General features: G+C 40.9%; 1 protein-coding gene across 6 annotated transcripts in view; it reads right to left on the bottom strand.

Moving 5' to 3' along the window:
- Positions 1-23,449, bottom strand: part of LOC107756873 (interleukin-1 receptor accessory protein-like 1-B) — a 165,105-nt gene extending 141,656 nt beyond the window's left edge. For 4 of the 6 annotated variants that reach the window (XM_016574187.1, XM_016574191.1, XM_016574190.1 and 1 more), the window contains exons 1-2: positions 22,008-22,432; positions 5,212-5,312 (exon numbers count right to left, since the gene is read on the bottom strand). In XM_016574187.1, the coding sequence (XP_016429673.1) occupies positions 5,212-5,293 (82 nt within the window). In that variant the 5' untranslated portion in view covers positions 5,294-5,312; positions 22,008-22,432. Of the gene's footprint in view, positions 1-5,211; positions 5,313-10,531; positions 11,098-22,007; positions 22,433-23,402 lie in introns of those variants that run through there. The other 2 variants (XM_016574189.1, XM_016574188.1) reach the window with 2 other exon arrangements.
- Positions 23,450-27,583: the final 4,134 nt, after the last annotated feature.

Raw genomic sequence — 27,583 nt, 5'->3', positions numbered from 1 at the left:
CACACACACACACACGCTCACTCACTCACTCACTCACACACACACACAGTCGCACACACTCACTCACACACACACTCACACACACAGTTGTGTGTCAGTTTCATGTTCAATCATTGGTAGAGAGCAAACACTTTCACAACATTGATCTGTCTGTTTGAGTGAAATGTCAGCTTCTGACTCAGCCAATGATATGAGTTTGGGGCGGGACTATCAGCCTGCCTGACCAATGACAGATCGTGTTGAGGAAACAGAAACGGCTGTGCATAATGAATGAATACTCAGATTGTAACCCACGTGTGGTCGGTGCAGAGCAGCTCAGCGTCTGACGCATCAAAACATTTATGACAACAGCGAGCAGACACTCGTGTGTTTCTCTCCCCCGCTGAAGACACATTTCTGTACCGATCATCAGACGTGCTTTTCCAACCACAAAATCTCAGCCGCGTCCAGCTCTCGCCGCCTGTCTCACCAAATTGTCAAATCATCTCTGCTAAGCAATGTGAGCCGTGATTTCCTGTCAAAGCCTCCAGAAAGAAGAAAGCAATTTATCGGTGCATTCAGTGGAAGAAAAGCCAGAAACTTCCAGGATTCTGTCTTCAGCAGTTTTCTTTGCGTACACAGCCTTTCTGACACCCACAAAATAAACCGCAAAATTGCGTGTCTATTTTCAGTCATTAGGGCCGGATTCACGCGAAATTGTGCTGGAATGATGCATTATGGATGTTTAATGCTCTTGCTGAACGTCGCTGGAGTGTCATACGCATCAAATCATGATGATTTAGAAAACAGATCTATTTTCTGAAGAGAAATGTGTCACTTTCTCGAGTGATGAAGAGCGGCACATCAATCAGTTTTATACTTACAAACTGTTATACTGACCAGACTAACCGACCCACAAGACCATAAACCACCACACATCAACCACTGCCTCTATAAAACACAACCATTATATTTCCATTTATTTGAGTGTGTGTGTGTGTGTGTGTGTGTGTGAGTGTGTGCAAGTGTGAGTGTGTGCAAGTGTGAGTGTGTGTGTGTGTGTGAGTGTTTGTGAGTGTGTGTGTGTGTGTGTATTGGTGATGTGGGATGGTTGTGTGTTCCATGAACAGAAATCAATAAAGCGACTGGTGGGGAATTAAAGGAATTGACCGGAGAGGAAAATCTAATTATAAATTAATTTGCAGAATAGATTCCAGTTTTGAAAACCTGCGCTCACAAATTTTATTTGTTCCAATTGTGTCACCATATGCTCGTATCTCCCGCAGTCTCCTACCGACAGACGGGTTTATATCTTCCCAGAGAAGCTCTTGCTGAAAACTGGAATGGGACCAAAGCATCTGAACGTCTCATCGCTTTAACTAACGAGCGAATTCGACATCTATAACAAAACCTCACTGAGAGTTTGACACGTTTCTGTCTTCATCGTGCTTCTTTGTTCTGGTGACAGATCACATCCGCCCGTCACCGTATTTAACAGCCTTTAATATCAATTATAAGGCGACGAATCTGTGCCGTGCTGATGTGCCTTGTTTGAAACAATCCCTGTCTTATCTAATTAGCGGCTCTTTGTTCATTAGTATGTGTGTGTTTGTGTGAGCAGAACAGACTCCTGACCTGAACGGAAACTGATACATTGATCCTGACACCGTTTACCACAGTCTTACATTGAAGTATATCCTAACCATTCCTGGAGCATCTCAATCCATCAGAGACGAGATGCTTTTACTTCAGCCACTCCAGGACGGGAGAATGAGACTGTGATAAAACTAATACACATTTTCTAAGCCAATCAGTGGAGCCTGTCATGTCATGTGACTAATGACTCTGATGATGTCATGCAACACAATCACTAGTGACGTCACAGACCGCAGAGCGACAAATATAAGAGCATCACATGCTTTTCTCATGAGACACTGAGAAAACAGCTGCTAGAAGATCAATATTACACATTCATGAATATCAGAATACACTACAATATTATGTCACACAAATGAGTGTTAGCGGTGAATATAGTGCGGTCTCCCTGTGACTCTCTAGGTCAAAGAGAAATCAGAAGCACTCAGTCTTGTTCAAGTATTTGCTTCAATCATCAGAGGATCAATGAAGCGGGTCGCGGCTGATAGATGATCGTTATGAGAGGCGTGTGAATATCATCTCAGTCTATTGAACATCATACTGATGAAGATGAGCAGACTAATGACTGCAGATCCGATGATAGATCGCTCTGATGTCAGCGCCGTCCACTGTATCACAAACACAGAACATCACATAGACGACGCTGTCACCAGTGTTACTTTTAAAAGTAATGCATTTCAATATCGCATTACTCCCTAAAAAAGTAACTAATTGTGTTACTTTTTATGGGAATTCGTAACTTTTTCTTATCTGGGTTGGGTTTGCTTGTTTGTTTTAAATATAAAAACTTCAATTTTTGGCAAATGTAAAAGCCCTTTCACACCAAAAGTGAAATGAATAATCCTCAGGCTGAAGGAAATGTACATTCACGTCTGTACAGTAGAGGGCACTGCTCAAACAAACCTTCAGCCATTCTGGATTACATGAAGAATAGGACTCAGGAGAAGAAAGTTCAACACTCTTCAGCAATAAAAGAAGAAACAAACTGGAATTGGATCATTGAAGGTCAGAAGCAAAGACACCAGTTAATAAAATGGGATTAAATACAGTCAATACATGAGAAAACTATTTGAAAAAGTTATTTTCTTGTAAATTAAAAATTGAAAAGTATATTTTCTTGTAAATTAAAAAGTAATGCATTGAAAAAAGTAATCTGATTACATAACTCCATTACCCCAACACTGGCTGTCACCTCTATATTATCACCATACTGTTCCTATCATGAGGTGAGCATGTACAAATGAGGATCTCAGCGGTTTTTGCTCTAATATATGTAATGCACGAGGGTTTTTTCTTCTGAAAAAGCATAATGGTGTTGTTCACTCAGGTGTTTCATTAACATCAGCGCTCTGAACGTCTCTCACTCATGCTGAGCTGGTCAAGGAACATGCAAAGCACATGTATTTTAACAGATGTGTAATCTGTGCAAATATGAAGACCTGTGTGTTTGCTCCGTGAAAACACATGCATCAGCGGAAAAAAATAATGTTTCTGCTGATAGAACGAAAACAATCACAGTAAAATCCAAGAGAAAACGAGCAGAGATCTCATGTGAAGCAGCCTGAATGCCTCCTGAAGCACTGAAGATACGCTGAACATCAGGAGGATTCACAAAACTGTAGCACATTCAGATTCCACGCTCTCGTTCTCTCTTTCTAAGGTTTGGTTTCAGACGGGAATGGTTTGTCTCATATATTCTGGGAAACCCATTCATACACAAAACATCAGAATCTGAGATCACATGACACAATCAGAAACAGGACATCATGTCACATGTCTCTCATTCTGGGTCTCATTTGTCTCTAAACTGTATGACTGATGGTCGTCTTCACAGAATAAATCATGTTCGTTCATCAGTATTTCATATGCATTTGCTGCCAGCTGGACTACAGCAGTGTGGTCACCAGCACCTGCATCTGAAGAAGGACTTCATGAATAACGAAGCACTGCTAATAACCGGTCACACGCGACCGCAGCCTGAACAACACGGACGGACCTTATGGACAAATAATCCTTCACTTTACAGTTCAATCAATATCCTTCAGCTTCATGTTGACCGAACTACTAAATGAGCTGCAGAGAAGTGAGCTGCTGTATATCCAGACGAGAGCTGAGCACTGGGGTTAAATACATGAATGCATCATGTTCTTTATACAACCGAATATTTAAATAAGGATGAGACAGAATTTAAGTCATTATTACTGTAATGTTGTTACTGTAAAGCTGCTGAAATAGTGTCCATTGTGCACGATATTCACTTTGCATATTCTCTTCTGCACATTTGCGCTCTTCCCAGCAGTGACTGTATGATGTTGAGGTTCATCTTTCACACTGAGAACGACTGAGACACTCAAGCACAACGATTATAATGCACTGACGCTCAGGACGCAAACACAGTGCTTTAGGAGTCTTTGAACAGGATGATCGGTGTACATTGTTCTAATTTCGTTCAAAGATCTTGTTTTTTCACTTATTACTGGCCTTCAAGAGCTACAGGAGATATTTGCATTTTCTTATTTAGAGCAGATGTTTCCCAGAAGACAAAATAAGCACAGCTCTGCAGTGTATGTAATGTATACGATGCTGTGATGGACCGGCGCTGCTGGACGCTCTCAATATTTACGCGGCGGCACATAAACCCAATTCTCCAGGTGTGACGCGGGTCGATTTATACCTGACCTTTTGCTCTACAGATAAGAGGAAGTAAATACCATTAAAAGGTCACATCCTGACTTGAGCGGGACGACGCCACAGAAAGCCTTACATTAAAGCAGCGTCCGCCGCGTCTCTTTGCTTTTACCGTCCAGCAGCCGTTTGTCACGTGAGCTGATCCCGGTGCAGATGGACCTCCCTTCAGGCCGTGCTTGTTCCTCAGGGATCTCATTCATCATGTTAGCTGTGTTTCTCCTGCGGTTCCACCTTCAGTATGTTCCCACGTGATGTGTGCAATACGCCTGCCGTCACACCCCACTGCTGCAGATTAGTCCTGATAATAGCAGAGGAGACGCTCCCACCACAGACACCGGAGCGGCCATCTGGACCTCAGCGGGACAACAGACACGGCTCTGCAGCCCTACACACACTAAACACACTAAACACACACTATACACACACAACACACACACACACACACATATACACACACACACACTAATACACACACACACACACACTAATACACACACACACACACTAAACACCCACACACACTAATACACACACACACACACACACTCACACACACACAAACAAACTTCAAAAACCTGATGCCTTGAGAAAATCTTCAGAAGAACATCCACACACTGAACACAGAACCCAAGAGCTTCACCTGTCATCTGGTGATGAGCAGAACTAACACACTGATCTGAAGAAGAACAGCGAGAACATTTTAACCTCCAGAGAAACTCAAAAACACTTCCAACCAGAAACACTTCAAAGAAGCTGCAAAGAATCAGTGAAGAAGATTGACTTCTGTCTCCAGAATCATAAACTACAATGAGACGGCAGTCAAACGATCCCATCAGGCCAGCAGATGAGCAGAGAGGAGCATCATGAGGACGGTGAGGTGTTTCTTACCTGAGCCGCGCTTGGACACCACTTTCAGACTTCTGATGACTGTGGCATACAGCAGGATCTGCAGAGGAACCCGTGATCTCATGTTTCACCGTGTGAATCTCCTGCAGAGACACAAGAAGACAAACGAGCGTCACATTCATCCGTCTGATCCATCGCTCTTCATCACAGACAGCAGCACCTGATCAATGACGACTGACGTCAGACTCTACCACAGAAATCCAGCGCCAGCCAAAAGCGAAGCCACAGATCTCTGATTTCCTGTTCAATACATCCAGCCAGAACACATCATATGCTGCAAACATCTGCAGACGTGCTCTGAAATGACATTCACACGCGAACCGGACACTCTCCTGAAGAACGATGAGAAGACAATGAGATAATGACACGCATGAAAGAGCAGATAGCTGAGAGATATGAGTGTGTGTGTATATATATATATAACTTTTACCCCTTAATCCGTAGGTTTCTGATGGAAGAAGGAAACATCTTACTTGAGTCGAATCCTGCAATGTTATTCGATGGCAGGGTAAACTTATGTGTTCCCCGAAAGGCGCTGATGTGGAGGGTTTTCCCCGGTGAATCCAGCCTGATGGCGCAGCACACTCACGATCTCCGAGCAGCCTTTTTTTCTTCCCACGACTCACTCCGAACCCCGGGAAAAGTCAACGAAACGAAAACACGCAAGTCATACAAGTTGTTGCAACTCCAGTCCTCACACCCGCTCAACAGCAACACCCAGCCGCTCGCCAGTACAACCGCTACAGTCAACAGCTGTTCGGTCATGCACAACTCACATCCGCAATCGCTTCCTCTCACCTTTTTTCCCTCTCCACACACCTAAATGTTGGGACCCGCCCCTTTTCTTTGGTTACATATATTTAACTCATATATAACTCAATTGATCAAATGTTCTACGTTATTTTCTGTCATTTTAATCATCAGCTAAATGACTAAATGGGGGCTGTTAGTTTAACGCATTAATCTAATTAATTAGTTACGGAAAAAGATTACCCGTTAAAATTCTTCTACTCATCAAAGTACTGCGTGATGAAAGCACGCAGAGCGTCTGCTCTCTCTAGAGCTCTCGCGATACTTTGATGTCATCGATCACACCTGTACAGCTGACTGGTGATGAACATGAAGCAGGACTCACTGCATGAGTTATACCAGAGATTTGTCTTATATGGGGAGATGAGAGGGTCTGTACTATTGGAGAAAGCGTAACGGTTAGCTTGGATCACGTGTGCCTTAATAACCAATCACATTACAGCCTTGACGTCACTGAATTTCAGTCAGAGTTGTGTGACACTTAATCGCTGTTTACGGATCCCATAGGAATGAAGGAGAAGTGCCATAAGCTGTATCCTACCTGTCGCAAAAAGTCAGTGACTTCTCTTATAAAACTGCATTTTTTTCGGTGTAAACTCTAAAAATAGTTCAATCCAAAAGTATTGCTTAGTATAAAACATGTTGGAGATTAGCTGATAGGCTGTCGATTCATTAAACTATAAGCTGTTTCCTCTAAAAAGCTGTTTATTCAGCATAGTGAAGCCTCTCCTCCACTGACATCTATTAAAAAAAAACGCCTCTGGTCTCCTTTCCCACGCACTGGCAAACCGGAAGTGTTAGCATTAGCCGTTACGCATTTTTGGCTAAAGGTTGCAGGCTTGCCTTCTAGTGGCTTTGGTTATATGCCCCTAACATTCAAGAGAATTGCCCCTGTATGAGTTTTTGTCTCATATAGTTAAGCAATATCACACGAGCAACGAGTGCAGTATCACACGAGTGCTGTTTTTGTCCCAAATAGCAAATATAATATTGATTTTATACAACAGTTCAGTAAATAAGAACTTAATATTGTGTTATATTTTAGACACAGTATTGTCACGAATTGTTTGAACGAATCGGCTGAACCAATGATTCAATGGGCCATTCATAAAGAGAGCCATTTACTTCATTAGAACGAATTGAATGAATAAATGAATGAATGACTCAATGAGTTATTCATTAAAACATTTACTGCCACCTACTGGCAGTTTTAGTTACTTATTTAGAGCATAATATAAAAAAATCATATTTACATATTAATAAATAATCTGAAAATAAAATTTAAAAATATCAATAAAAAACGACTTAAAGGGATAGTTCCCCCCCCCCCCCAAAAGGGAAAAATATGGGGGGAAAAGTAAAAAGAAAATGAAAAATTTATTTTAAAGCTACGTTTTTGTAATATCTATTTCATGGTTTTCTCAAGTAACACAATAGGGTTAAATGATCTTTAGTGGGTAATTTCTCTAACAAATTTGATGTGTAATTAACATGCAATTAATTAGATTAATTATTCACCACATTGTGTAATTAATTATATTAAACGTTTTAATCGATTGACATCCCTAGACTAAATGTCAATCATCAGAACTCAATCAAACCCCTCGGTACAGAAGAACCTTCAGGAAACAGTGGCAATGTGAATCTAGTTCTGACAGAAACCCTTCACACTCGCTACAGGCCGCTTTGCATTGGTTTGGGTTCATCCTGCAAGTATGAAGGCCCTGCGCTTTTGACTGTGTTCTTCATCTGGTCTCTTTATTGCATAAAAGTCAAAGTAAAAAGTGTGTTCTCTGCTTGCCAAACATACTCTAGCAGTTTGTAGCTTCCCATGGTTCCGGCGTGTGCGGCCCCAGATGATCTGAGGATCGCATCTAATGCATCAGAGACGCGCAGCACATTAACACGGATTAAAGGCTTTAGAGATTCCACAGAATTCACCATCGACAATATGACATTCTGAGCGCCCAGCACATGCAGCATCTGAATATGCACAGCATCCTGCTGTTGTTTCCAGGGAAACGCTCGTGTTGTAATTGATGCGTTAGTGTGCGGCCGCCCTCACCTGCACACGGCCCTCGTGCACTTCACCATTCTGCTTTCTAACCAAAGACACGTCCTGAAACGCTGAGCGGATCTCCAGACAGACAGGCCACCGTCTAGCTTTCTGTCTGTCTCTCTGGCTCAGCAAAGGAAAGAGAGGAGAACATCAGATCGTTTCTCACCCTCTTTACCTTGTCTCCACTTCTATTAGCTCCTATTATATTCAGCCAAATTCTGTTGTGCAGTTGGACACAGAGCCAAACAGAAGAGAGAGAGAGTCTCTCTCTCCTTTTTGTGGAACTGGGTGAAAAATTGATGTGCCAGCTGCTTTTGCCAGTCATTAACATTTCTATTTGAGAGAAACTGTAGCGAGAGCCTCCTTCTCTACCTTCAGCTCACCCACGCAAAACCTCAGCTGCTGCGCCCTGAATTATTCTGTTTCGCATTATCCACTAGCGCATCTCAGAGGTGAGACGGAGAGAGAGAGACAGACGGAAACAGAGAGAGAGAGACCCGTGAGCTTTGGCTCAGCAGATGCTGATTCTCTCTTTCTATTCAGATGAGGAGCGTTAGAGTCACGCCAGCAGATGAGCGTTTGACTGAAGGTCAGCAGAGCCCATAACACACACACACAGACCTTACAATAAATATGAATTATACATACAATGCACTGCAAAAGCTGTTCTCACTCACTATTTCTGTATTGATTTCCAGTACAAATATCTGAACACTTAATGACATAAGAAGTCAGAAAAACAAACCTGTTTTCCCTTTTAAAGTGCCGCTATTATACCACTTTGAATATTGCCTTTCGTTCAGTGTATAATGTAGCTGTATGTGCATGTAAATGATCATAAAGTCGAAAGCACATGATGAATAAAGTTATTGTCTCCCAAAAGAAAGGATCAACTCTGAACAGCCTAAACGAGTCGTCAGTACCACTTCTGTTACTGCTAACACATCTGCATAATGATGTTCTACGAACACCTCGACCCGCCCTTGTTCGTGTGGTTCACATCATGTCGAGAGACGCTGTGTATTTTCACTTCCAAAAGATGAGGCTGCAAAGAATCAGTGTTTAAATTCACAGCAATCTTTTTGTGTTCCCGTCATTTTACTGACAACCGCTTCTCTAATCTCAAGGGATTCACAAACACTTGCTCCTGAAAGATGAATCAGTACACAGTTTATTTGGACTTGCTATCTCCACTGAATCACCACCTGTAAGTTTGATAAATAATATGTTATATTTTCTATCGATCGTTCAAAATACGTAACTATGGCAATGGCCGTATCGTTTCCGACATGCGGTGCACTTGGTAGACCAATCACAACAGGCTGGCCCATCTGACCAATCAGAGCAGAGCAGGCTCACGGAGAGGAGGGGTTTAGAAAGACTGAATCTCAGAACTGCTTCGAACGAATCGTTTGAGAATCGCTGGAAAATTTTTTATTTTTTTTTATTTTTATTTTTTAGCCCACTGGCAGATATTGGTTATTTATTTCAAAACATTTCTCAGAAAAAAAAGATTTTGCCTCTTCAGTATCTTGATTTAATAATGTTTAGATATTTTGACTAGATAACAAGACAAAGATACTGAGGAAGCTTTTTTGCTTAAAAACACAATTCGTAATCGTGAATATTGTCATTTAAAAAATTAATTTCATCAGAATAATTGCAATAATTGACTGTCAACTCTCATGGTCTGCTCGCAGATTTCGTCGCAGCAAACGGCATAAATGACCGCATGAAAGAAAACAGACTGGCTGGATTACACTTTTTTCAGAATATCTCAATAGAGATCACTAAACTCCAGCATACATGCTGCCAGGTTGGGAAGGTTAAGTAAACCACTGGGCAGAAAATGGATCGATTTAAGAGAAAACCTTGTTTCAGGATAAATAACCAGCAAACGTTAGGATCAGACCAGCAGTTATGCTTAATAAATCAAGAGAAGCAGAAATCGTGATCACGATTAAAACACGATTCATTGTGCAGCTCTATCTGAACTGAACCAACCCTGAATTGAATTCATCTGAATAATGACACTTCTGTCTCTTAGAGCTGCTTTACACCATAATCTGTAATAAATTTTCCTGTTTATCACTGTGAAGCTGCTTCGACACAATCTGTATTGAATAAAGCGTTGTAGAAATAAAGATGACTTGACTGTTTGCAGTGCGGTTAGAAGAGACTGATCAATACTCAACTTTTCAAACACTGGATCTTTTGCTTTGCAGTGTGCATCATTCAAATTCATTTCTATTTTAAATACAAACAGTAAATAAATCTGATGTTTCACACAATAATAAATCACTGTCATCTCTCAGAGACAAAAAGAAAGAGTGCCAGAAAGAGATTTGTGAACCGTGATTGAGCGTGTGAATCATCATAAACCCCCACAAACCACCAGTGCTTCCCAGAAAACACAGCAGTCACGTGACTTACCTCACGCGCAATCATCGAATAACACGTGGCCGATAAACTCCCTCCCTGAAGCGTCTCCCGCACGTCGCACTCTGTAGAGGTTTCTCCCAGAAAACGCTGGGAAACTCCACTGCTAGCTGCACTTTATAGCGGCCGAAGCTCATTTCACATCACTGCCTCTGAACAAAACCCACATGCATCATTAAATCAGCCAAACAGTGGCAGGGAGCGCTCAAACACAGCGCTGTCTGTCTGTGTCAGTAAGAGCTCAGAGGGAAACTTTGGGTTTATTGAGTTTGAGTGATGCGTGCCGCTGGACTTGTGTTCGTTCTCCTGCTGCGCTCGGAGCCGGTGACCAGCGCTAATGAGCTACGCCTTTGACGCTCACTTCATTCTGATAAGCGACCCGTGGACTGACCCACCCGATACCATCCGGTTAGACGGGTCTCGCCCTCCTGAGAATCAAACAGAGAAACACATTTATAGAGGAGGGAGCAAAGAGCGGCTCTCAGCGGACAGCAGGAAACATCGCTGGAGAACACGGACACTTCAAACTACAGCCCGGAGCTCGCAGCAATCAATCACCACCGAACCACAGTGTCATTTCTATATAAATGTACTATAAATGTACTAACATCATATAATGCAATCGTGTTTGTTAATTTTATGAATTTGTGCGTTACTGTGCTATTATGTTCTGTGTGATCGTCTCATTATCTGACGTTGTCTCTCTAACATGTATGTTGTGGCTTTATGGAAAAATTATCTGGACTGAAGCATTAATCTCCACAAACATAAAGGACTTGTATATTACTAATCCCTCCAAATGATATCTGTATGATACGGATAAAGCCTGTAAAACAAACCAAACTAACATATATATTGAATATGAATATAGTTGAATTGAATATATATAAACATCTATATATGTATACATCCATCTATAGATGTATCCTTCCTTCCATCCATCCATCCATATATGTTCGTTCACTTAAAATGTCTGAATTTCACTAAATTAGATCATAGCAAAAAGTCTGTTCATTTTTAAGCGATTAAATATACAGTGCTGAAAATGAAGAACGAATGTCAAAGAATGAAGTAGGGAGGCGAGAACAAAAGTTCTCCGTACAAAAGTTACTTTGGTCTTCATGTTCAACACTAGATCAGTTGGTTTAACATTTAAAACAAAGTGTGTTTGTGTTTCTTTCTTTACAATCAATGACACTTGATAATTTGTGATCTAATGCCTTCATTGGCCGCTGGTTCTGCAGGACTCACACAGATCAAATACAAGTCAAATCAGTGAGTGAACCAGAGTCTCCTGCATCTGATATTCTGTCTTGAAGACAAACATCAGCACGATGGTTCAGTACAGATGCTGTGATTCTGACGAGTCTCCTTCAAACATTTAACACACACATCGGACACTTAAAATGTCTGAATTTCACTAAATTAGATCATAGCAAAAAGTCTGTTCATTTTTAAGCGATTAAATATACAGTGCTGAAAATGAAGAACGAATGTCAAAGAATGAAGTAGGGAGGCGAGAACAAAAGTTCTCCGTACAAAAGTTACTTTGGTCTTCATGTTCAACACTAGATCAGTTGGTTTAACATTTAAAACAAAGTGTGTTTATGTTTCTTTCTTTACAATCAATGACACTTGATAATTTGTGATCTAATGCCTTCATTGGCCGCTGGTTCTGCAGGACAGATCAAATACAAGTCAAATCAGTGAGTGAACCAGAGTCTCCTGCATCTGATATTCTGTCTTGAAGACAAACATCAGCACGATGGTTCAGTACAGATGCTGTGATTCTGACGAGTCTCCTTCAAACATTTAACACACACATCGGACAGCTCCTCAGTGGTCTGGAAAGAAGCAGAGACAGGCAGATGATAATGAAGATCCCTGATTCTGCATTCGTGCGTCAGACTCTGGAGGCAGAGAACGCGCTCGTGCCCTAACACCGGCTCGTGACGCGCGGCGCATGCAGAAGAGCTGCAGAGAGAGGCACTTCTTTACTGTCAGGACGCCCGGCGTGTGTTTAATAAAAGATAAGAGAATCCAACCCAAATCTTTCCAAACACACAGCACTATTGAAATTCAACACCTGAATAATTCAGTCATCGTGCTGCTTTACGGCCCATTATGCTCTGTGTTTGTGTCCTATAGCAGTGGGACAGAAGCGTCCGACCCTTGTTTCACTTCTGCTCCTTATCTGTGATGCTGAGAACGCGTCTTCTTTCTGTGCGAATATGGAAATTACAGAGCGTTTCTCTGTCACATCTTTTCCAAAGGAAACCAAACACATTATGTCTTGTTTAGACTCTGTGAGGTAAAACTTTCCTGGTCTTCACAGAATAAATGTTTAAGCATTGAGTGAAGAACCTGAAGGTGTTGCTCAGGATGAACCCCTGATGCGATACATGTGAGCAGGAACATATAGAGCTTAATACCTCATCAACATAATAGGGCTGTCAATTTAACATGCAAATTTTGTGCGATTAATTACAGAAAACGTGTTTTAAAATGATTAAGGCATGTAATGCAGCCGCCCCGTCTAGACCTGTACCTGTAGTTATGAGCCTAAAATGAACAACAGCACAATAGTTCAATTTTTTAGACACGGTATTGTGAATATTGTATGTTTTGCTCAATTTCGCAAATAAAAATCGTTCCAATCAAATCCACAGCAGAATTGTTGTGCATCTCTGATAAACACACAGCAGTGATTCATTGCTGAACAAATCTGCAGTTTTGAACAAATCAAGTGAATCAGTGATTCAGTGAGCCATTCAAAAAATCACTTTTATTTGTTTCTCAATGAATCAGCTGTTTGAGCGAATCACCAAGTGGCTCTTTAGTTTATATTAAGAGTATAATTTTTTTTTTTTTTAAATCATCTCATATTTTAATATGTATTTTTTTATATAAACATTAATGGCCATTTATTATTATTGTTTATGCAACGTTGAATCAAAATATTTCTTTATAAAGCTATTTTTTTATAATGTTAATTCAATGTTTTTCTTATCTAACATAATAATGACTTTAAAGAATCTTTTGGGGGGTAATTTCCCAGCCAAACTGATGTGTGATTAATTTGCGATTAATTAACCGGCGCATCATGTAATTAATGAGATTAAAAATTTTAATTGCTTGACAGCCCTACATTTTAGCACACAAGACAAACAAGTCAAGTCACCTTTATTTCTATAGCGCTTTATACAATACAGATTGTGTAAAAGCAGCTTTACAGTATTAAACAGGAAAATTGTGTCAATAATGCAAGAGGACAATAGTAAACACTCAATTATTCAGTTAAAGTCAGTTCATTGTTGATTCAGCGATGTCATCGTCCAGCTCAGTTCAGCTCTCTTCCAATAGAGTCTGTGCAATCAAGTCAACAATATTGCCTGAATAGCACTCCTAGGTTCCTAACTGATGACGAGGAATTAACAGAGCAGCCATCAAGTCTTAGAGAGTGTTCTAGGTTATTACATGCAGAAGTTTTTGGTCCGATAATTAACCGAATTTAGCAGTAGGAAATTACTACTCATCCAGTTTTTTATATCAACTATGCATTGCGTTAGTTTTGGAGGACAATAGTAAACACTCAATTATTCAGTTAAAGTCAGTTCATTGTTGATTCAGCGATGTCATCGTCCAGCTCAGTTCAGCTCTCTTCCAATAGAGTCTGTGCAATCAAGTCAACAATATTGCCTGAATAGCACTCCTAGGTTCCTAACTGATGACGAGGAATTAACAGAGCAGCCATCAAGTCTTAGAGAGTGTTCTAGGTTATTACATGCAGAAGTTTTTGGTCCGATAATTAACAGAATTTAGCAGTAGGAAATTACTACTCATCCAGTTTTTTTATATCAACTATGCATTGCGTTAGTTTTGCGAATTTGTAGGTTTCATAGGGCCGCGAAGAAATATAGAGCTGAGTATCATCAGCATAACAGTGAATGCTAACACCATGTTTCCTGATGGTATCTCCCAAGGGTAACATGTAAAGCGTGAAAAGCAACAGTCCTAGTACTGAGCCTTGTGGCACTCCATACTGTACTTGTGAACAATATTATATTTCTTCATTTACTGCTACGAATTGATGGCGGTCAGATAAGAATTATTTGAACCATGACAATGCAATTCCACTAATGCCAACATAATTTTCCAGTCTATTCAAAAGAATGTTGTCCAGTAGCTCTAATAGAGAGATACAACCACAATCGGATGACAAGAGCAGGTCATTTGTAACTGATTTTATACTTTATTACGAGACTCGAACCCACAACCTTTGGGTTACGAGTCCGACTCTCTAACCATTAGGCCACGACTTCCCCATCCACGACTTCCCCACGACTTCCTGATGAGAGCAGTCTCAGTACTATAATACTATAAAACACACAGATATTATGTAATATCGCACTTTTGAACAGAGAACAGAATGAGTTTAATACTAGCATCAGGTTTGATCAGATCACTACGAGCACTGGCACTACTAGCGATGACTGACTGAAACACGACTGCTAACCATCCCGCGGCTGAAGAAGCTTTAATGTGAGTGTTTGAGAGGAATGACTCCAGCAGTTTTCACTGTCTTATCTCCTTCACCTCTGAATCACCTTGCGAACCACTCGTCCTGCTGAAGGAAGCCACTTCATTACAGTGAACCCTTCCGCTCAGGACTGAACGCCCTGCCGCGCAGCTGAGCGCTGACTCATTAGTGAGCTGCGCAGGCCCGACGCGCGTCCGTATAAGCTCGACATGAGTGGGAGACAGAACTGTATGATTTATAATGCCAGCTCTCTCTGCACCGCTACGTTATTCCTGCATCCATCACGTGGAGGTGAAATCGCCGTGGGAGGAAGCGCATCAGTCAAGCGGCTGTGAAACTGACTTCACGTCACTGTTTTTACAGAGTAATGTTTGCCACCGAGATTCCAGCCACATGCAGCGAATCATCGCCACAAGAATTTCTAACGAATCACCTCAAAGAGAACTGAGCGAGAAATGAAAACGGCCACCAAATCACAGAGAAGAATTCAAAAAAGCTTCCATTAGATCCCTGAAGGTCTCCATATATTCCTCATCTGTGAGCATGAGAGATGATGGACAGCCACGGCTTCAGATTCATTATTAAATGAGAAAATCGAGCTGCTGCAGCGAACACACACATAAACACACACGCTCTCTTCTGGATATCTCTCTGTGAATTGCTGCCATGCTGGGATTCTAGTTCCTCAAAATCAATCCTGGACATTTCTGCACTCCAGCTATAACAGAGCATGTGCTAGGTTAGGTTAGGTTAGGGTTAGATACAGTATTAGGGAAAGTTACTTTTAAAAGTAATGCATTACTCCATAAAAAAGTAATTAATTGCATTACTTAGTTACCTTATTATTGAAAGTAATGCATTACACATTATTTTTGCGTTACTTTTTGTCACCGGGGCTGGGCTTGCTTATTTGTTTTTTCATAACAAAAAAGAAAATGCCTCTGCCTCAGCATTTACTCCCGATTTCTCATAACACAGGACTGGAGATATATCAGTGAATAAATGGGACAACAAAGTAGCTTGCGTTACTTATTAGAAAAAGTAGCTATTAACTATTTAAGTAATATTTCTTTGTCAATTTAAAAGTAATGCTTTACCAGTTACTTGAAAAAAGTCATCTGATTCCGTAACTCTCATTACTTGTCATTCCTTACCCCCAACATTGGTTAGCTCTCCAGCTCTCTCTAATGGGGTTTACAAGTGTTTACATACGTCAGACAGACTCCAGGGATGAGAGAGTGGTGAACATCACTGTGATTTACCCTGAGAATCAGAAGATGTCCTCTGTCTCTCTCTCTCTCTGGTTGTGGTTCAGTCTGATCTCTGCAGCTGATTCTATCATAAATCCAGGGTCTCTTTCCAAACGCTGCTGGATTGCACAGGAGAGGTTTATCTCAGGTAATGTAGACGCTATCTCTCATGAAAAACCTTCATGAATGAGTAACCAAAATGACAGGAAAGAAATCTAAGGCCATGCTGAATCCTGCACAGATTTCTCCAAGCCTCTACGGCTTCCTTCATATATGTGAAACGCTCTGGACCACATCACCTTCATCTTCTCACTCAGATGACAACCTACAAACAGAAAAGGGCTGAAGGAGGAAAGGATGGAAATGATCATTCTGCTGCGCCGCAGCTCAAACCAACCGCATCCATCAGTGACAAGATCACTGCAAAAATCAAAACACATCTCCAGCAGCTCACACTTCTGCCGCTGAAACTGAAGATGATTACATTTGCTGAAACAAATAAACTCTTTTCAGTAATCTAGAGCAGTGTTTCTCCACCCTGCCCCAACACTGCACATCTTTATCTGAAACACTCATTTGAGCTCCTGGAGTCTCTGATGACCTGAATCAGGTGTGTTTGATCAAAACATGTTTGAAATGTTGAATGTTGAAATTAAACACATAACATTCTAACCACTGCGGTTTTGTGGTTTTCCATAGACTTACATAGCAGAAGATCCGACCACTAACCCAGTACTAACCCAACACACACCTTCACTGCTGTGCCGTTACACCATCACAAAACAAATGGCAAAAATTGTCCCTTTAGGTAATACAACAGCTCATCACTGGAGCAGTGCCCTTAAAGAAACTAATTTTATACCTTATCTACCCCTAAAAGGTGTATATGACTGCATTAGAGTAGTAATATATACCCTTAAAGTACTGCTATACCCAGGTACCCCTAAAGAATTTTTTTTTGCATATTTTGCACAGTGTACAATCACTGTAAAAGCAGCAGAACCCCTTGGAGAACCTCCAGACAAAACGACAATTCAGTGAGGAACTTACAAAGGATCATTTACATTCATGCATTTGGTAGACGCTTTTATCCAATGTGACTTCCGCTGCATTCCATGCACACATTTACATTTGATCAGCTCTTGCTTTCTATGGGAATCAAACCTATTACCTTGGCGTTGCTAGCGCCATGATCTACTCTCTGAGCCACAACAGTATCACCCATCAGTAGGGAAAAGATTTTACGGCTCTTGAAATATATATTGAATACATCACTGAATATTTAAGGCTACATTATACATGAAAATCCGGGTAGGTGTTCATCATACCCCGAACCGAATAACTTGATAAGGCAGTGAAAATAACCTGGTGGGAAGAACTACATGTGGGATGAGAAATGGACCTGAGACGATGTGATGTTGAGCTGAAGACCCAGCAGAACATCTCCCACGATCAATGAGAGAAACCAGGCCTGACTGCCTCAAGAACCCCACACATGCAGAATAGTCCTTGTGATGATTCACTTTCCCAAAGTGGTGATGGGAAGCAAGAGTCCAGTCATGCGTGGTTACCAACACCAGCTCATCCGTGACTCAGCAGCGGAGTCGTTGATCTGTGCCAGCAGAGACGCTTCGGGTCTCTATCAGAGGGATGATAGTGGGCTGATTCCAGTGGGCTCCGCTGGCAGACGGATCGCAGCTAGACTCACTTTAGACAATAGAACAAAGACATAAAGAGGCTTCTCTGAGATCTCCACACACATCAAGCTTCTGAGGGCAGTTTCAATAAATAAATAAAATATTTATAACTCATATTTGAGTCATTGTGTCCCTCTTGTACATTAAAATCCATGCCAACATACTCATAAACAGTGTTGGGTGGGATGCATTACAAGTAACGTGAGTAATCAGATTACTTTTTCAATTAACGCATTACTTTTTAATCTACAAGACAATATCTGAGAAAGCAATGCAAGTTACTTTGTTTCCCCATTTATTCACTGACAGCTCTCCTGTCCGCATGTTGAGAGAAATGAGGAGTGAGTGCAGAGGCTCTTCCTTCAGTCTGAGGCTTATTCATTGCACTTTTGTTGTGAAAGGGTCTTCACAGTTGCCAAAAATATAACACTTGGGTTTTTTGTTATTAAAAAAAAGCAATTAAGCAAGCCCAGCCCAGGTGACAAAAAGTAATGTAAAAATAATGTAATTCATTACTTAAAAAAAAAAAAGTAACTACGTAATGCTATTAATAGAGTGATGCTATATTGTAATGCATTATTTTTAAAATTTTTAGTGTTGCAGTATTGCAGATATTTGGAAATCTCACCATTCTCAAGTAAAGGATTTGGACACTGACTGGTGCTCTTTTATATGCTAATGACATTAATTAAGGGGCGTTTAGAAGGCGGAGATCTGAAACCATTCAGCTGTGCACAATTTCATGATCATTTGCGATTTATAGATTTCACATCTGGAAGAGAGCCGCACGCACGCTTTTTGTTCGTATGTTCATTTCTATGATTCACACGTACACACATTAGATCAAACGCAGGAATGTCTGTACACAACATTCTGGTCTCCATTACATGGAACTTCAGAAAGCCCACATTTACTGTTAGTACCAGAACATGAGCAAAGTCTAAAAATAACAGATAACCGTCATAAAACACACACAGGCACGCCGCCTCAGAGAGATTACTGCCACCTTCCTTCCAGATGATTGTCAAATCAGAGTTGGGCTTAGCTTTGCTTTTCTCCAGAGTCAATTTCATCCCTTCATCAGCACGAAGAGCTTCTATTCCCTGAAGCTCACAGAGACGTCAGCGCCGCTCACAAGCCTCAGAAACAGAGGAACGCTAGAATGAAGAGCCATGACTGAGAAATACAGAGCAGGTAACAAATTTAGGTTATAAAAACATTTATGGGAACATTGTTTTAAAATGTCTCTAAATGTCCAGTTTTCGTGTTACAATTATAATATTATTTTAAGGTTACAAAAACGTTTCCGACAACTTTCTACAAACGTTTTCACCCAAAATATAATGTTATTTGAACATTTATTTTAAATATTCCAAGAATATTAAAATGTCTGGTTTTCTTGTCATGATTACAATGTTATTTAAAGGTTACAAAAAAACGTTACTTACAACATTCTATTAATTTTACTCAAAATATAATGCTATTTGAACCTTTATTTTTAATATTCCCAGATTATAAATAATATATTTGATTATAAAATATATATTGTCACATTATTTAAAGGTTACAAAAACATTACTTACAACATTCCATATGTTTTTTTTAACCCAAAATATGTTAATTGAGCATATTTTTAAAATACCCAGTTTTCATGTCGTGACTAGAATGTTATTTAAAAGGTTACAAAAACGCTTCTTGCCACATTCCATTTATTTTTACCCAAAGTATAACATTATTCTAATGTCTGTTTTTAATATTCCACAAACTTAAAAATGTACTTTTCTTGTCATGATTATAACATTACTTAAATGTTACAAAAAAAAAAGTTTCTTAGAATGTTCAAGTACAAACATCATAATACTTTCCGAGAAGTACTTTTTCTCTCAACATTGTGAAAATGTTTATCAAATATTAAGTCCCATAAACATAACTTTCAGAACATTCTGTCCTAACATTTAAATAGCTGTTACGTTCGCTGTTATCTGAGAAGCACGGTTTGGAGATTGAGCAGAAAACTGTTGATGAAGCTCAATTCACTAGATCATCCAATAATAGATGTAAGTGCATTCTTAAGTTATTGATTATATAACTCAAACTGGCAGTATATACTGTAGAGTTCTACTGAAATTACTCATCTGGTGATGTAAGCTGCCCACCTCGAACATACACACGCAGAGAACACTCTCGAGATCCCTGAAGTCCATCATGGAGCGGACGCTGTGTTAATATCATCCCTCAGGAGCGCAGGAACATCTCTCTGCCCTCAGCACCTGAAATAAATCCTCGCGCTGAACGCTGAAGTGTTTTATAGACGTTATCCTGCGGTGTGTTTGAAAACAGCACTTCTCTAATTCTTCTATAATTATTATACATGCTGCTTTTATGAGCTCATAGTAATTAAGAGATGAAATGAAAATGGAAAATACTTCATTTGTCACACTGCAGGACCATGTAAAATTAACCAGTGAAGGCAAAACGATTATTAAAACTAAAAAGAAATGGTGAATAGAACCTAAGCCTTCATGACACATTTAAAACTACAGTTACATTTTGTGTTATGTTACATATTTTGGTTGTTAGGCATCAACAATCAAAATATAAATGTTCAACTTCATTAATTCACTGAAATGCAGTATGCATTAAACTTTCCAAAAGCTACATATCTGACAAGATACAGCGCTGATATTTTGATATCAATGTGAGATTAATGAGCTGCGCAGGAGCGAGTGTTCATGCCCGAGGCTGACGAGTCTCGTGATCGCAGGAAATCATGTATTTGGCATCTATTTAAGATCTGAGAAACAAGCTCCACCAGACCTCCGATCGGTTTTCAGGCCTCACGGCAGATAAAACCAGCTGAAAATTAAACCTTAAACCTGAAAGAGCCACAGAAATGAGTCTCTCAAGAAGCTTACAGCTGAGTTTGAATGGGGAAAAAATCAAATACATGTACATAAAATTTGTTACATTTCTGAAACAGTAAACCAGAATTTGATGCATCGTTATTATGAACAAAACTGTTAATTTACTGCATGAAGAAATCCTAGTTTGATGACTGAATAATGTGTTTTCTGTGCTCCTATGAAGCATATTTTCTTCATGTCCATCATGTTTAAATAATCTGATCCATCTGAGATCTTGCAACAGTTTCTCAGCAAACAGATGGTTATAAGGAGGCCAAATGACAAAGCATTGAAATGATGGTGGAAATGTAGTTTTGTGAAGCAAGAGCCACTGCGTCCAAACCACAAACAACTTCAGCTGCACAAACCAATGAAGCATCCACAAAAACCAGCCTGAATAGATATTATACAACCTGAATTATCAGGCTGAATATTCAAGCGCAGGCCTGATGGAGAGACATGCAGCACTCTCTCATTAACATTATTTCACAGTTTTTTTACATTTACTGGAATCGTTTTCTCTTCTCTCTCTGTCTCTCTCTCTCTCTCTCTGTGGTGACAGATATGATCCTTCATGTACGTAACGCGCCTCTCTCTCTCTCACACAAATAAATACCGAAGATTCAGTCCAACTCTGGTCTCTCTCTCTCTCTCACACACACACACACACACACACATTTAAACGCATTAGTGTGTGTGTGTGTGTGTGTGTGGCTAATATTCATTTTAAATTCTACACGAACTGTAGGAATCGCTGCAGTGTAAAGCGCATTGACGGAGACACTAATCCTTCATATTTTTCACAGCAGAGTCAAATAAACTCGATCGTGTTTAAATGTTCCTCTTTCGTTCGGTCAAAGCAGCGGTTTGTAAAACGTATCGTAATAATCAATTTGGTTTTATAAGATATATATTTTTAAGTTTATTCATCTAATTTTCGTTGAAGAAGATTCATTTGATTCAATTCACCGATGTGACTGCACAAGAAAACATTTCAAATGCTTCTTTAAAATAATTTCGGCATCAAACTTTAATAGCTAATGAGCGAGAATAAATGTGCCAAATTTAGAGTCGTCTCACCCAAAGTGATGGATCCAGATATCAGCAAAGACGGACTGAAACCATCGGATCTGAGGAAGCAGCCTTCTGCTCTCCCAAACCAATAACAGATGAAGGAATTCTGAGGAAATCAGGGAGAAAAATCCACAGCAGCTGCATTTGTCATGAGATAAATCCTCTTCGTGGCGCGCAGGTGACTGAGAGTGAGATCAAATGATGATGATGAAGAGGAGGAGAAATCGAAGATGAAGATGAAGCATCAGTTAAACGTGTGTTTTCTCGTCATCTTCTTCAGCGCACACGTGTGTTCTGGAGCAGGTCCAGTCTGTCCATCATCGCGCTGCTGGGAACCGAACATCTCCCGCAGCTTCAGCCCGCAGTGCGCGTCATCCACAGCGCCTCAAACACACAGCAGCACAGCCGGATTCAGCTGATGACAGACGCGTCCATCCTCCGCTACAGCAGGGTGTGTGTGTGTGTGTGTGTGAGAGAGAGAGAGAGAGTCACTGCAGACGCGCACTGCCGCCCAATGGAGAAGATCTTCTGATTCCAGCAGCCATCATGCAGGTGAGACACACACACAGACACACACACACACACACAGTGTAGGCCACTTTGCATCAACAGGATATTGAAAGTTCTTGTTTATAATGATCCTGGATTCTGAGCTACAGCCAGTGAGTGACTTTACCATAATATTTTAACCCGACACTGACAAACTCATGCTGATGCTGACATTCAATTTCCAAGAACTTTGCAGCGAGTTTGCTGCTGCTGCTGGTGAATGGTCATTCTGTGGCCGGACTGGGATGTTCCTGGTGTGTGTGGAACGTGAGGCTCATGAATGGCTCTTGTTAGATTCCTCGGACGCCGCTGGCCTCTGAGGCGCCTTCTGTGAGAGGAATTTCGATGAAGGGCTTCGACACCAAAGAAAAGAGCCCTCAGAGTCTGAGTGGCCCCTCTGTCCTCTCCGTGTCAGAGCCGCGGGACAAACGTGACTCCGTAATAAATGGAAAGACAGACAAACGCGGCTTTGATGGAGGGGAAATTAATCGGTTAGTACCGTAAACATCAGCCAGACGCGAACAACGCGCGACGGACGCGCTCGAGCGGAATTTGCTTTGGTTTTAATTTGAGCAAAGTAAAAGCCCGAAAACTTTACTAATGTATCATAAAAGATGCACTCTAATTTGCATACTAAACACGGAAGGAAAAAAAAAGAGTAAACACAAGTGAATTGGGAGACTTTTTAAAATAGAGATGAACGGCAAAAGCGTCCCGATGTTATTCATTTAAAAACACTGTAAAAATTATTTGAAAATAAATAAAAATGAGTTGTAAAACAATACGTTGATACTCTTTTTAAAAATATTTTTTGGATATAAATTGATATATATATATATGTATCATCTTTACCTGTCATTCACAAGCCGCACGCGCAATAAAGAGCTGATTCGTCGTCGACAATCGAAGATTTGCAAGATTTGCTTGGTACTAATGGATTGTTAGTAAATATCACCTCATCCGGTTTGTTTTGTGTCACATAAACCATCCTGTTAGTATTTCGGTGTGAGAAACCGCTGCAAACGATTCAGTGCGTGAGTGAACTGTCCGAATCGAACTGAGCGAATCATTTCAGACGTTTTTCAGTCCTGTTTTACCGATTAAATACGAGTGATTATTCGCAAATCTGCCCTGGCTAGTTATTATTCTAAACAGCTGATAGAAAAAACACACACCACTTAACTGCAGAAATATAGTCAGAGAAACGGATTCTGGGGTCTGTGGGCTATAGTCAGTGCATTGGCACGCGAGGATTTATCGGTATTTCACTGGGGCTCGTGCATCAGTAATGAGCACTCCAGCTACACCCCACTGCCACACTACCTCAGTATTAGAGAGTGTTGGGGAGAAAAATCACTACCAATAGCAAAGCTATTAGTTTAACTATAATTACTGGCAATATTTCAACCAATCAAGAGCTCCAGTATGGCCACCACACAGCATCTGGTGAAGAGGAGACAGAGACATCTGTGTATAGAGTCAAATCATGTCAAGTCACCTTTATTTATATAGCGCTTTTAACAATACAGATTGTGTCAAAGCAGCTTTACAGTATCAAAACAGGAAAATAGTGTGTCGGTGTAAAAGGACAATAGTAAGCACTCAGTTTAGAGGTTGATTAGGAGGCCGTGATTGATGGAGGCTGATCAGTAAGTTTGGTCAGCCCGCCGGGTTTATTCCCCCGCTCTGGGATTTTCCCACTCAAACTTACTCCTCCAGCAGATCCATGCTGCAGTTTTCCTGAGAAGGTCAACCATCCAACCACTAACTCAACCCATTTCAACCCTGATCAGCGTCAGCGGGGAACCGGACGAGAGCAGCAGAGTAATCGCTGTAACACCGTCTCTATCGAGGCTGAAAGGCCTGTCGTGAGCACAAACAGTCAATGATCATCAAAATAGCATGTGTCATCATTATATCATCCACTTCAACAACGAAGTCAAGAGTGCAGTCAGAGAGCTCGAGGACGAGGGCTGCTTTCTCAGGTGAAGCTTTGCTTGACTTTCAAGATGGGCTTGATAGGCAGAACCAGATGTTTTCAGCTTCCCCTGCAGCAGAGATGAGAAAACAAACAAACAAACGCACACAGAAAATGAATCTCAGCAATGGGTTTTCAAAATGAATACCTCACTGGATTCCTCTGGGAACATCTGTCATCAGAATCTTCTCGGATCTACAGAGAGCAATCATACCATTGAGACTAATGGGTTATTTCCCATTACATCACTACTGGATGTTCGGTTCACCAGGGTTTGGAGTGTATGACTGAACACTGAAAGAGCAGCAGTGTGGACGTAGATTCATTTACTGTAGATCCAGGCCAGTAGAAATCATTTCAGTCCAGTTATAGAGTTCTCAGTAGAAAGCCTGAGGCCTCGATCTCACGAGCCTGGAGCGACAAGCACCATCAGGAAAGCTTCCCGTGCATCAGCTCGCGTGTGCTCTGCATTCAGTGCCTGCATCAAAATATTGGTGCATTATGTAACAATGTGCTGCCTTTCTTTGGTAAATCTGGCGAATGGTGTGGTGAATCTGATTCTTTTGTTGAGAAGCACACACTGTGAGTGCTAGCGGTTTGGAGGACAGCATTACCTCACTGGTTAAACGAAGTCATTTCTGTCCACTCTGACTGAACAAAAGCTCTTTCACTGTCTAACAGCATGCAGTCACTCAAATTTGGGGTTTTGTAAGGGTTTACAAGAAGCCAGTGCCTGTTTACACAGCCAACCTGTATGGCAAATGCTGTTTTTCAGAAATAGTGCATCACTTCTATTTACAGTCAGTGTGAACAGCATCGATTACTGTTTGCACTTAGCAGAAACAATGCTATCTGTTGTTTTTTTTACTTGGTGCATTTTACCCGAACTATAAACCATGTAAACACAATTTTAACACTTCATTAAAAATTACAAAGGCAATATCTCTAATCTCAGAGTTTATAGAGACCTGGCACAAGTCAGACTTAAACTCAGACCAATCTAAATCCAGTATTAATATTAATTGTATTATTATTGGTTTAATTCCTTGTTTGATCAAGCGGGCGTATGTTTGCACAAGTCTCTCTCTCTGCTCATTATTGGCCATTGACACTTTTACTCGGTGTCTGAGACTCAATATTGAACTTGAGTTGTGCTGAGGTTTTCATTGGGGATGCGAGCCAAGATTTACATTCACTTTAATTGATCGCAAAAACTCATCTAAATGAACCCAACTGGGAGATCGTTGGTAAAAACCACAAAAGATACTCAAACACATGAAGCCTCAGCGCGAGAATAAAGAGAGATGAGCTCTCGGCTTCGGAAAGCATTACTGACAAACACGCAGGACAAAGCCGTAAATCCCACGACGCGCATCCAGCAGACGAGAGAGTTTGAAGCTGCTGTCAACATCATTAGCAGGTTACTGCTGTCCTGCATATCAAACGTGAATTAAACATCCAGTTAGCCAATCAAGGCATTGTTGCGATGTCACGGGATGATGGCGAGTCCCATGAGAGATATCAAGCGCTCACGTATAATTAATGCAGACGGCCCGGCGTTCCTCAGTCCTCTGGAACTGCAGCGTGAAAATGAGGCTTGGATTTGGAATAATGATGAGAAGAGAGAAGACGACTTTTAACAGAACGGCTTCGTGTCGTCACTATTAAATGAGTGAGAGCCATCCGTGATGGCTTGTTATGATGAAGCAGTATGTCCCAAAGCTTGCCTACTATTCTGCTACACACTCAAAAGAGTACCTAATTTTAAGGCATAGTTTAAACAGACTAATTGGGACGCAGTAAATCGCTCACATTTCAGAAAAGTAACCATTACAAAACTGACCGTTATTGCTTGTGAGGTAGAAATTACTGTCATTTCTTTCTCAATTTGGAATGAAATGGTTACTTTTGTCAAAAGTATGCAGCCTCAATGATGTACGCAGCCGACAAATGCGACCATCGTTGGAAATGAAAGACAGAAACGGTGTGAAAGCTTCACTGGTGACTGCAGACGGGACAAATATAAGAGCACGAGACACTTTAAACAACAATCAGACGCTGAGAAAACAGCGATATCTGCACTATTACTGCAATAACCCTGAATGAAGGAGCTCTTCTCCCCCATAAAGGTGCAGCAGACAAACCATGAGCTCTTTCTAGATCCTCTGGTGGAGGATAATGATGAAGATCTCAGAGACGCCTGACGGGAACATCACGCGCTCATCCTGACACGCTCCAGCTCCGATCCTCTCTCTTCTGTCAGCCTGTCCTCCACCGAACGCAGACTCAGCTCCTCATATTGTCATCGAACGCTCGGAGAGGACGGGTTAATGGCGTCAGCCGTCATTTAGCAGAGCGCCAGCAGAAACTCACTGTTCTGAACTGAAGCAAAAGTTCAACAGCAGAATCAGCACGTCTGTCGGGTCTCTCAACCGCGTTCCCTCATTATCTAGCAGCAGCACGCTCGTGTTACGGCAGAAAAAGATCACTGCTTTACACTGCGGAAAGCTGATTTCCTAGCTCTCTGATTGTTTGTTGACTTTCATAACGTTCTGATGACGATCTGATTGGACGCCGTACAGCGCCGTTACGGTTTTATATCATTTTGATTGCATACATAAAACGCTCCAACTCTAGAAGGTTCTGATGACCTTGTGGACGTTTAATCGCTGCAGCTGCGAGTCGCTTTCATACGGCATCATAAAGTTCCTCTCTCAGAGTCCTGTTTGGGCATCTGGTGTTCAAATGAATAATCAATTTCTGTCCACTCTGACTGAACAAAAGCTCTTTCACTGTCTAACAGCATGCAGTCACTCAAATTTGGGGTTTTGTAAGGGTTTACAAGAAGCCAGTGCCTGTTTACACAGCCAACCTGTATGGCAAATGCTGTTTTTCAGAAATAGTGCATCACTTCTATTTACAGTCAGTGTGAACAGCATCGATTACTGTTTGCACTTAGCAGAAACAATGCTATCTGTTGTTTTTTTTACTTGGTGCATTTTACCCGAACTATAAACCATGTAAACACAATTTTAACACTTCATTAAAAATTACA

Source organism: Sinocyclocheilus rhinocerous, unplaced genomic scaffold, assembly GCF_001515625.1.
Source record: "Sinocyclocheilus rhinocerous isolate Xijiao unplaced genomic scaffold, SAMN03320098_v1.1 scaffold1434, whole genome shotgun sequence".
NCBI classification, from domain to species: Eukaryota; Metazoa; Chordata; class Actinopteri; order Cypriniformes; family Cyprinidae; genus Sinocyclocheilus; species Sinocyclocheilus rhinocerous.
Note: the sequence above shows the minus strand (reverse complement) of the source record. Positions and strands in the feature narration are given on the sequence as shown.